General features: G+C 39.1%; 1 protein-coding gene across 1 annotated transcript; it reads right to left on the bottom strand.

The window, feature by feature from the left end:
- Nucleotides 1–2,153: 2,153 nt before the first annotated feature.
- LOC104943008 (adenosine receptor A1-like) lies at nucleotides 2,154–9,726 on the bottom strand. Its single transcript, XM_010768328.1, has 3 exons — nucleotides 8,973–9,726; nucleotides 5,272–5,566; nucleotides 2,154–4,637 (listed from the first exon to the last, which is right to left on the bottom strand). Exons 1-3 carry the CDS (start codon nucleotides 9,488–9,490, stop codon nucleotides 4,257–4,259), a joined length of 1,194 nt encoding a protein of 397 aa, XP_010766630.1. The 5' UTR covers nucleotides 9,491–9,726; the 3' UTR covers nucleotides 2,154–4,256.
- Nucleotides 9,727–11,812: the final 2,086 nt, after the last annotated feature.

Below are 11,812 nucleotides of genomic sequence, written 5' to 3'. Positions count from 1 at the left end.
AAACTTAGATATGTTAGCTACAAGTTTAAATATGGTGGTTTGGTCATTCCATGCACAAACTGGCATCATTTGAAAAGTGATGGCCACAAAAACGTTTTAATTCAATGTTTTTGTAGACTGCTTTTTTTTTATGCACAGCATCTTTTAAACCCTGATTAAAAGGTCACCTGTTTTTTGTAATTGTTTCAATAATAAAAGGGAAAATGTTTTGAAATTAAACCTTTTTTTTTTTTTTGTAAAATGTAATAACTGTCCTGTACTATGATGACATTACTACTTTATCTTACTCTTACAATCACATGTGTTTTATATCAACAAACAAAACCTTTTCCTCCCATTATCACAGAAAAACACTATGGCAGTAGAACAATATGATGTCATATAAACGGCAGGTTAAATAACACGAAAAAGATTTACAACACATGTCTTCATTATAGTTACACAAATAAGATTAGATAAGGGAGTGTTTTGAGATAATTCTTGTGTTCTTAACCTGGTATACAGACCTGAACAATTTCATATATAGATATCCTTTTTTTAACATTAGATAAAATGTCTCCACCACATATTTAGTTTCACGGCTAAGCAGCAGAGGGCAGTACTGACCATTTTCAATCCTTGGATGTCAGTGTTTTAAGGTGACATCCATGTATTTAAGCCAGACATTACATTATAGCAATGTTCAAAGAAGGGTTTGTGATTGTTAAAGCCAACACATAAACAAAAAGCCTGGATCAGTTAAATACGTTTTTTCTTCTTTTGCAGATTGTTTACTTGTTGGAATGGTATTTTAAAATAAGAAAAAAAAAAATCTGAGTTGTGATCACAGAGCTTGCTTTTCTGTCGCTGCAGTGCACACTGGCATGTTAAGGCTGTGGGTGTTAACGGTTCAAAGTCAAGGTTGCTTGAAAATATGTGAGAAATTCAGGGGTAAAGGAGGAAATAATGTTTGACCACCGAAAGAGCTGCAATCTATAAAGGGTGGATATTTACATTTTAAAGAACCACAACCCAGATCCCTCTTTTAGAATAAGTACTGTGGGACTAATAAAGGATTTCTGATTTTGATTTCTGAAGTAGGCTAAACATAGCAAATCAACAACACACATTCAGCAATTCCTGGGTAAGATGAATCGGCCTTGACACCTGCGGCCGCGGCAGTCTAAATGATTGCTGTCGAAAAAAAGTATTATTATTCAAAATGTTCCTGCAGGTAAGTTTTATAAAATACATCTAAGATCTCCTAGATCTTAAAAGATTAAATTTAAAAGGATTTAATAAATGTTGTTTGTATCATGCAGAGTGTCAACATCTTCACTTCAGGATGCTTACACTTGAGTGTGTTGATTTGGCAGATAAAGTGAGCAAAAGTGAAAGAGAAGTTCTGTCTTTTGAAAATTGAGTTATGATCTTGTGTTGTTCGTAAATTGTGGGTTGTTTTTCCTTGTGCGCTGCAAAGGTCTGGGGACAGAAGGTGTCGCCGGGGCCGCCCCTCCCTACACGCAGATCACGCAGAGTGCGTAGGGCCTCAAGTTGGCCAGGGGCAGCCCTGGGTGTCGTATGCTGCACAGTCTTTAAAGCCCCTAAGACAAAGTAATGTGAGATATTGAGCAATATACACAACACTTGGTTGACTTGTTAAATGACTTCTGTAGAATTTCAGAACTACTTGACAACACCTATCATCAAATTATGAGTCAGCGCCATGATGTAAGTTACTTTAGTTTAGACAGAGTTTTTTCCCGCAGCACAGCAGTTAACATAAACTGTATTGACAACATGTTCACTATCAGCCAAAATAAGAGTCCCCTTTCAGTGTTGTTAACGCATCTATCGACCCACTTAATCACATTGTTAGAACTATCTGAATCTCTAGCAACTGTTTCTGAATAACATTGTCCGACTCCATGAATTATACACTTCCTTTTGACATTGTTAATGTGCATCAGAGAATATTGTACAAATCTTGTTTCATTTATCACACTGGTCTAGTCAAAGTTAACAGATCAAAACTTAAAGCCACTATACGTGTGTAGTATTCAAAATACTAAAAGCGGTTGCATCAAAAAAGACAATGTGTTGGACATGTATAACCCCATCCCCCAACCATAGTTTAATGAATGGGCTCAAAGAAACACATTTTCCTTCTGGATTTTTGTTAAAGGACAAATCGTTTGAAAAATGCTTTAATATCTTATCTTGTACATATCTTGTATAATATCAACGTTCACACATGGCCTTAAAAGCATAATACATACAGAAAATAATCAAGTTTACAAGAGCAGCATTAGTAATACAGTGAGTATACTTGTCAAAAACAATGTGTGTGTGTGTGTGTGTGTGTGTGTGTGTGTGTGTGTGTGTGTGTGTGTGTGTGTGTGTGTGTGTGTGTACGGTATATGTTGTTACACACAGTGACAGCTCAGAACGACAGGTCTTAACAGGTTCATGTTAACAGGCCTGTTTATCTGATTGGAAAGCATCACATTGACCTAGTTGTTGACCTCCGCAGAGACGTAAACTCTTGCCTTCTGGTTCCCTTGTAAACAGTGATCCTTTCACCCTGTCCCACCTTACCCGCTCACCCTCATAACCTTCTCACTGATTCACACATGTGCAGCTGTATCTGCCGAGTGACAGAAGATCAATGTTCACAAACAAAAAATGGCCTCCCACCACTGATGGTTATAGCCTTGATACAAACGAGCACAGAGAGAAAGTTGGATGCTATTTCTGTAAAGAAGTGGATTTTAATCCTTCCACCTAGTACAGTAATGCACGTACCTCATTATGAATTTAAATCAGGGCTCACCATATGCTGTTACGTTTCTTGATTACTCTCCTGTCTCCGTTTGTCTAAAAGTTTAATGATGTGCTTGGGTTTTTTATGCCTTCTCCTTCAACAGCTGTAAAATGACGTGTCAGAGATAAACTGTAAATTAAGCTGTTAAGTGATATAATTATATACAGTATATCCTATTAACATTTATATATGTATTAGTTACATACAGTACTTATTGTGTAACAGCAGTTCTGTCTCAACATGTGTCTTCAAGTCAAATGTCATTCATATTAAAGGGTAACACTGGTCAGCTTATGATGCTATATTGGCATTCCAACTTGGTCACAAACAATTGTGGAGAAAGGTAAAAAAAAAAAATTAAAACCTGCTTGCAGTGATACATGTACAGTAGAGGAACATTTTAGGGTTTAAATGAATATCACCAACATAAAATTAAGCTTAGTGGATGGAGGAGCTCCAACAATCCTTAGATTCACCGTCCTGCAGTTATTTAGCTACTAATATGTGGGACCACTCTTTTTCACCATCGTCCATTTCGAATATTATTCGTTATAAGTTTTCTTCTGGCATGGATGCTTTTTTAAACTACCGCTATTAGCTGGTATTAGTCAGCTAATTGTTTCAATCAAATGTCCCTAGTACGTAAAAAAAAAAAGGGTATACTTCACATGGGCTGGTTTACACCAAACTTCTGTAAGGGTCATGAGGATAATTAGTTATTTTGCAACCAATAATAGCGTGGCCAAACCAAACCAACTTCATCAGGCAGAAGTTCCTGGGTTGTAATTCCAAGTAGGTCAAATTTATATTTTTGGTCATCTTTGCAGCCAGCATACAGTAAATCTTGTGCCCATGGTCCATCCCAAACCAAGACGCTAGTTGTGCAAACCTCCTACTTGCCCACCAGTGGTTTACCAGATTCCTGAATACCTTAGTTCCTCTGTATTACATTTTCTGTCCTTAAGGCCACATATCTAAATGACTGAATATATCACACAATACAATGCTTAACTATTTGAAATGATTCACATTTAAAAGGCCATGAGTTTTAATTAAGGTCAAAAATACAATAAAGTATACACTACTTTTGTACCGCATCTGCTACAGATATAGACTTACTGATTAAAGTTCAACAGGTTGGTGTTGAAGCCCCTTATCTCATTCAATATTCAGCCAGTGGAGAAATAAACAATCAGCCTTATATAGGATATAGGATGTTTATGTTGTATCCACGGTGATTTGACGTCCTGCCCTCTCAGAGTTTGTTGGATGGAGGTAATCAGTCAGTCCATGATGGAGTTTCCTCAACTCTTTCATCCCTCTGACATCCTGTGATACCATTCAGGCCATTTTGACCAGTAGTCCCTCGAGCATGAAAGTAAAGTATTTTCCATGTGTGAACCAGTGGTGTGAAACCTAACAGTGGCACAGCAATCCAATTAGTTTCCAAGATTCACACATCATCATCATCATCATCGTCATTCTGCCTCAGCCTCCTCTCACGTCCTCTCTGGCTCCCTCTTTGAGGAAGCCGACCCACTGGATCCTGACAAAGCATGTACTGTGTCCAGATTTTCCTGAACGCTGTGCGGAATTTCTTGATGCGGAAAGCGTACACGATTGGGTTGACCGCAGAGTTGCCATGGGTTAGGATGATGGCGATGTAAATGAAGGAAATGGGCTTATCACAGGCAGGGCAAAAGAGGGTGATGCAGTTGAGGATGTGAAGAGGGAGCCAGCTGACTGCAAAGAGGAACAGAACGAGTGCGAGCGACTTGGCTAGCTTCAGCTCCTTCCCGAAGTAGCGGCTAGGGTCTGTGTGGCTCGCTGTCACCTACAGAGAGATAAAGAAGAATATCATCAGCGAACACGTTTAACTTTACATTAACCAGTTCACAGTAAGTCTGTTTAAATACTATTCTAAGGTCCCCTATTATACTGTTTTTCATTACTTTATAATAGGTCTCAGATATATACAAAACATGTCTCTGAAGTGCCTCGAAATACCAAACAGATCATGCATTGCAGCATCCCATAATCCCCTCTGTTTCAGCCCTGTTTCCAAAGTGCTGATTCTCTGTCTGTTACTTTAGATGAAAATAAGGAGCCCCTCCCCACACGCCCCTCTGAGAGATATTTGGTTAAAAAGAAGAACACAATGGTGCTCTAGGAGGAGATTCAGGTGATAAGGTGGGGGGGGGGGTTACCTTGGTTGGTGATTGACTAATGGTTACACAAGCCAAACACTCGTTATGATCTTAAAGTGGCCAAAATCTGATCAGCTTATCTTCAGACAGGTTTTTATGAAAATGGATCAGGAGAAAAAGTGAGTGAATCTTTGTTCCTGAAACTTCCCGAATCTCTTTACACAGAGGGGACACATGTTTATGTATAAAAGACATGAACAAGTGGATTTTGCATAATAGGTGACCTTTAATTTGAAGACACAAGAAAGAGGACTACCTCACCTTCTTGTTGAGATGCTTGTGGATCATGTAAAAAATCTCGATGTAGATAGCGAGCATGAGGAGCAAAGGCGGCAGCACCCAGCCAAAGAAGTTGAAGTAGACCATGTAGTCCATGCTGATGACCGTCTCAAACTCACAGGTCACCAGGAGGTCATCAGTGAGCAGGGAGCCATTGTCACGGAGAAACTGCAGGTTATTCCAACCCAACATGGGCGTGAGGCCCACTATGATGGACACCAGCCAACACAGTAACACGGCCATGCCAGCTCGACGAGGAGTCACCACCCGCTTGTAACTATGGCGACAAGGGAGAAGATCTTGTTTTTAATTAAATCCAATAAAAGATATTAATTACTACAAATTATTTACAATAATTCATTTTGTGAAGCTTATAGTGCTAGTGATACGAACTTGAGGCTGTTGTTCATACCCTTTAAGTGAACTCTAACTTTAAATGAATCCACTCTTGCTAAAAAAAGAAGCGGAAAAGGGTGTTATTTATTTTCCATTTAACCGTTAGTACAAATTCATTAACTGTGTCAATGTAAGTCAAGTGGCTAACTTTCAACTGCAGTCCTTGGTGGAGATGTTTCTAAACAAGTAAGGCAATGGTTGATTCTTAGAGAATAAGAAAACAAGATACCATAAAGACATCAACATTCCTTCAAAACTTGCAATTTGTTTTCCTCTCATATCTCCACAACTTATAAAGGATCAGAAAACACTTTATAATTTTGGGTAAGTGTGGGATGCATTTAACAACAAAAAAACAATACTAAACCATTCATTTACAACTCTCAAATAATTCTTGCAGTATAACCCAAATCGTAATAATCCATCTGAATGTTGACTTCCCAAACATATCGATATTTGCTCAAACTTAGCATTTGAAAAACAACCCATAAACAGTCCAACACTGCCTTGCAAGTCCTGACAAGTACAAATTCTAATATGAGTTGCAAGTGTTTGGGAAATAGTGAACATAAGATTAATCCATGTTTTAAAAATAATGTTCATTGTGGAGGTAGTGAGGAAAAACAATGTTTTCTTCAAGAATTTAAGGTCACACAGGGTGAGTGGGTGAAGTGGTTCCTCAACACTGTAGTTTGTAGATTTGTTGGACTGACATATATTGTAGTATTCCAGTTACTTTTTTTCATTTTCATTCCAAGTAATTCATTATGTCTGGCAAGCATGCAACATAGTTTAAGTTTGATCTTCTTTCTCAGGAAATCACTGATTGACAAAGATAAAAGTCAAGCTGACGCAACCACCTGCAGTTCTTTGTAATTGTAATAGGATGACCCTCATCCTGTCTCTCCCACACAAAGGTCTGCTATTGGACAGGTCTGTGAATCAGTCATTGTTGAACGGACATTATTTTGGTAGACAACGTTCCTCACTTTTGTAATTTAACCCCGATTTCTAAGAGTCAGACCTTACTCAATCAAAAGGCATGACTCAGATATGTTGCTCTCACTCTTTTGCACGAGGCACATTTCTCTTCCTATCAAGCCTGCTCCCTGCCTAACTTCACTAATGCTAACAAAGAAACCCACTGAGAAATGTGCCAGAGCCAAACTGTCCCCCTCATTTACTGTCTCTCAGTTGCCCTCGCCTTTCACTCTCTGTCACATAAAGCACACTCACTCAGGAGCTCAGCCAGGGTGAGTCAGACACAACACAGGACGTGTGAAAGAATACTCAAAAGGTTTTGTAAAAAGAGTCAGGGATAGGTATTCCCATATGTGACGACAGGTTTTTATTTTGTTTGTATATAACTCTCTGTCGCTGCCTGTAAAGCTTGGCTGTCTGTCTGCATACAGATCAGCTGTCTGTGTGCCATAAAAAATAATCACTTACTGCACTCCGCTGTCCTCCATTTATCTATACCTTCCTGTGAGATTTTCATTCACGTCTACCACCTGCTAAATCAAATCCTCCAGCTAAGGACACTAGCAATGCTAGGGACATTTTAAAATGTCAGGCACACCACTCTTATCAAGAGAGTGTGCTTCCATACCACCTCCGCTATAAAAAGCAATCAGTGGCTGTTAAACTGTGTGCCAGTAGAGTCCCAGGGGAGGTTAGGGGAGGGGGACTATATTTCTGACACAATAAAATTCAGCATGAGACAGTAAATACAATACACTCTAAAATCTGATCATGACCAGATGTGAGTATATGGCCAAAATGAACCAGCTGTGAATGGAAATACATTTTCTCAGATTAAGTGGCTCTATAAAAAGTGATTGCTTTGTTGGGAAGCACACTTTTCAATCCTGAGGTTGAGGACAATATTTATAAGTGTTACAATATATTTGTTACATGATACACATCTAAAACAAATATCCAGTTTTGAATTGATAAACTGTGAGATATATCTATCCATTACCTCCTTCTGTCACTACATCCAATGTGTCATGTGAAGTGCTGAGAAACCCTGCAGGGAACTGATAATGAAAACAATCAAGCCAATAATATTGAGATCATACACTATACACAATAATCCCTGTTTAGTTTTGCTGCAACCTGTGTAAATGTCCTCTGAGTGATAGTTCAGCAGCGTGGGTGCATGTTTCTATGTGTGTGTTGGTTGCCAGCTTGAAAAATTACGCAATCCTTCAACCAGCCACCATGAGCCGGTAGACCAATCATGCATCCTCTGCTAGATTCAGTCCCCAATTAGCCAACTTGAAGTGGAAACTTGAGTTTTCGATAAAATTATGGGCAAGGAAACAGGACTGATGATAACAGTATGATGAGCCCTCACTCACAATTTCAAAATCTCTGTTACCCTGAAACGGAGATGTCAATTTACCATTAAGTTAGTGATTAACAAACCAAAAAAGATCATAAGGACTAAATACATACATCTAACATTGATGACCTCCACATGGTGCTTGTACATATTTAGGTCAGGCTGGAAAACCGCTGTTCCCCCATATATTTGAAATATGTCAGCTTTAAACATATCAAATGGGCCTGGATTATCTTTGGATCCTGAGGATAATAATGTTGTTCCAATCTCGATATATATTTAAAATGTAAAATAATAAGTAAATAAAATCAGTGTTCTTTTTGTGCAACAAGATAATCCGATTTCATCCATCTATCAGGCTAACTGCCATCCCGGGTATTTATTAAATTACCGGAAAAATAGAAGAAAACAAATCTAACCATCTAGCGTGTTTTATTCTTTGAGAGACATTTAATTTTCAAACTATCTGTGTTACTTAATTATATTTGGGGAAGAGGATAGTTAATATAAGATTAGTTTGATATATATCTTTGGTTCCAGTCTACAGCTTGTATCTGGGATACAGTTTTGTGTTGGGCATATATACACATTACACACAAATAAAATGATGAATGAATACATTTTTAAATAAATTGAACTTGTGATAAAAACTCTGCCTTGAACACCATGCATGCCACTGACACACTGTCATTTCAGAGACAACAAACAGGTCAATGTACCCCTGTAATAAGGTAACAGTAAAATAATTAAAATCATCAGACACACCTTTACACTAGGCAACATTACAGTCTATATCTGGCTGCAGCTGGAATGGAAACCTTGGATGGCCACTCTGCTGGGTGCCCTTGGTCTGAGCAGCGAACCAGACACAAAGGCATCTGTAAATCAGACAATATATTGTAAACTAGAAGAATCGAGAAGAATTCACCTTTAGGCCTACCTCATGGGTATTTTGACTCTCAGATACCGGTCGATGGCGATGGCCAGGAGCGCCAGTATTGAACTTTGAGTGAGGACGAGCACTGTGCAGGCGACCAGCAGGCAACTGTAGAAGTGCGTCTGGAGTCCGATGCTGATGGTTATGGCGAGGGGGATGACAAGAGCCCCGACCGCAATGTCAGCCAAGGCCAGGGAAACGATGAAACAGAACGTGGTGTCTCTCAGAGACCGGTTAATACGCACAGCCCAGACCACCATCACGTTACCGATGACAGACAACAAGGCGATCACCACCTCCATCCCGATGTAGAGAGCTTTATGGGAAGGCAGAGCCATGTTCACGGATGCTGCTGCCAGAGTGCACTCAGCAGAGAAACAACACAGCGAGGGAGTTCCCTGCGAGAGTTTGTGGGCACCGACTGAGACAGCCTGACTTAGGTTTGTTTTACATCCCGAGTACGACAGAGGTAGAGGTAGTCTCTGCTGCTCTGAATTATTCCAGGTTCCGCTCCATGACATCGAGCTGCGCGCAAGACGCACAACTTGGTCTCCATGCGGTCGGAGGCGTCAATTCCGATAATGAAGTGCACCCTGCCGTCCTGCTGGAGGGGTTGGCTAGACGGGACCCAGGATCTCAAATGAGTCAAGATCCCAATGTCAGGCGATGTTTGAAGTGTCTACTGTGAAACTGGTGGTTTATTTGACCGTTTAAACTGAGTCATATAAGCTCATGCACCGGGGTTCAAGTTTACGCAAGTGTTTATTTTCCTCAGGGTATTTTCTTTATTTTGGAGTTACAGGTTATATAAGCAAATGTCAACCAGGAAATTCCTATTATTTAACACACCTCTCATCTTCTTTCTGCATAGTCACATGAGTGAATGAAGACTCGCCCCGTGGGAGTGGACTCAATGAAAGGGAGTAAATCAAACATGAATTAATATGAGGTCATTGTCAGAGATGATCACTAATTTAGTGGACTGCAAATCAAAAGTAAAAAATCCACTAATTTAAATGTTGGGGTTCCTAGTGTTAATTATAAAGAGGGTTAAACCGCCTTTGTACACACACACATATATATATATATATATTTCCCTGATTCTTTTCTTATGTGACTGTAGGCTAAAGTGTGTGGGGGAGCCTGTGAAGCTTTGACACTGTGGTGAGGATGTAAAGACAGGAATCTGAATAAAGACAAATTACCAAATGCTTTGTGTCGGAGAGAGACCATAAAACAATACTGGACAACATCAGCTTGTATCAGTGAGTAACAGCCGGACTCAGCTGCAAGACAGATGCACACACACAAACCTATATACATGCAAATGAGACTCATAAACAAGCTGTATAAAGGCATGATTTTGCATACAGATAGGAAGCATAAAGACATGTTAAGACAAATACAGTGTATGCCTATCTGCTTTGCATTTTATTCCAAATGGGTCCGCAGCCTTTGCAAAACTTTATAGTCAAACTTCTTCACCCGGATGGGAAAAATACAGGCTCAACACTCGACCTGCTAGAGATGGAAAATGGTCCACGTCAAGGCCCCTGTCTGTCACCTTGACTACAGCGAAGGTCTGAGAATGATTTATGACTGTCATCTATCTTTCACTTGTGTGAAACTCTTCTCTGCCTTCCATCAGGTCTGCAAGATTATTTCCACTCTATCCAAACCAGGGATGCTCGACTCATGGAAACCTGAACCAAATGCAGTTTTTATTTAAAAAACATGTTCTTAGCAACCTCTAGCTGATGAGTTAATATTACAATTATTTCCTGGGATGAAGGAAATTCCACAAAAACAAATGGGTAATCGTATGGATTTTTGAAGTAAGAATGTAAACTTTTTGTTAAAATTGTAATCCCCTCATATTGTAAGACCTGACATAATGTAGATATGTGTGTGATCTAGTGATCTAGTTCTCTAATAAGGTCAGGCTATTGACATTTAGATGATGAGTGTTTGTCTTGCTTTAAATCATGTGATTATGATAATAAACGTTTTCTCTTTACTTCTGCACATTAATGAAGCCCTTTTTGGGGGTAACTAGTTTCCTAGTGTAATTTTTAATGAAGCTACTGATCTTGAAACATATAGGCCACATTACAGCTCTCATAACACAACAGTAAACTTTACAAAACATCATGTTATTAATTACGTAACAACAATAATGTCAATATTTCAAAAGATCAAGTGTCTGACAGGAGTGCTGTCTCCCTTCGATACCGAATACACAATTATTTGACATTAACGAAAGTTTGAAACTCTTGTATGAATCTATATTTGCTTTAATAATGGACAAATGTGTGAGGACAGGTAATAATCCTGTTTGGGATTATACTTATTTTGTATTTATAGTCTATTGGTTGATTGGGTTTCTCCATCTTTGTATTTCATTCAATTATGTGTGACAGGCTTTTCGATGCAGTTAAAATAACTGAATCATAGCGTAATATTGCTCCAGGTCTTCAGGGCAGATTTGGGTGGTCTGTCTCAGGTATCAGTGGTCAACATCGCTATGACTCTTCTACAGTACTGAGGTTTTATATGTAGATTGCTATATGAATGGCTTATTATATTGCTACAAAAGCATAAATATTGTCTTCCTGCCTTCACTCCTCATTGCATCATCCCATTTCTGAAGAATACCAGTGTCGGACAAAGGGTGTGTGTGTGTGTGTGTGTGTGTGTGTGTGTGTGTGTGTGTGCACAAATGGAGAGATAGTGTTGAACTTCTGTTCAAGGCATTACCTCTGCAGTGTTGTAATATCATATCTCCCTGGAATAACCACATGTTTATGATGCATGACAACGATTTGTTTTTATGTGATTCAGCG

The sequence above is a fragment of the Notothenia coriiceps genome, unplaced genomic scaffold, assembly GCF_000735185.1.
Source record: "Notothenia coriiceps isolate Sejong01 unplaced genomic scaffold, NC01 NC01_scaffold00005560, whole genome shotgun sequence".
Taxonomy (NCBI): Eukaryota; Metazoa; Chordata; class Actinopteri; order Perciformes; family Nototheniidae; genus Notothenia; species Notothenia coriiceps.
The sequence above is the reverse complement of the archived record's forward strand: the minus strand, read 5'-3'. Positions and strand labels throughout refer to the sequence as shown.

Coding starts and splice junctions, on each gene's coding strand:
- LOC104943008 (XM_010768328.1), bottom strand. CDS start 9,490: ATGTCATGGAGCGGAACCTGGAATAATTCAGAGCAGCAGAGACTACCT. Junction 5,567..8,972: donor AGAGTCAAAATACCCATGAG/GTAGGCCTAAAG, acceptor TTGTCGCCATAG/TTACAAGCGGGTGGTGACTC. Junction 4,638..5,271: donor ACAAGCATCTCAACAAGAAG/GTGAGGTAGTCC, acceptor ATCTCTCTGTAG/GTGACAGCGAGCCACACAGA.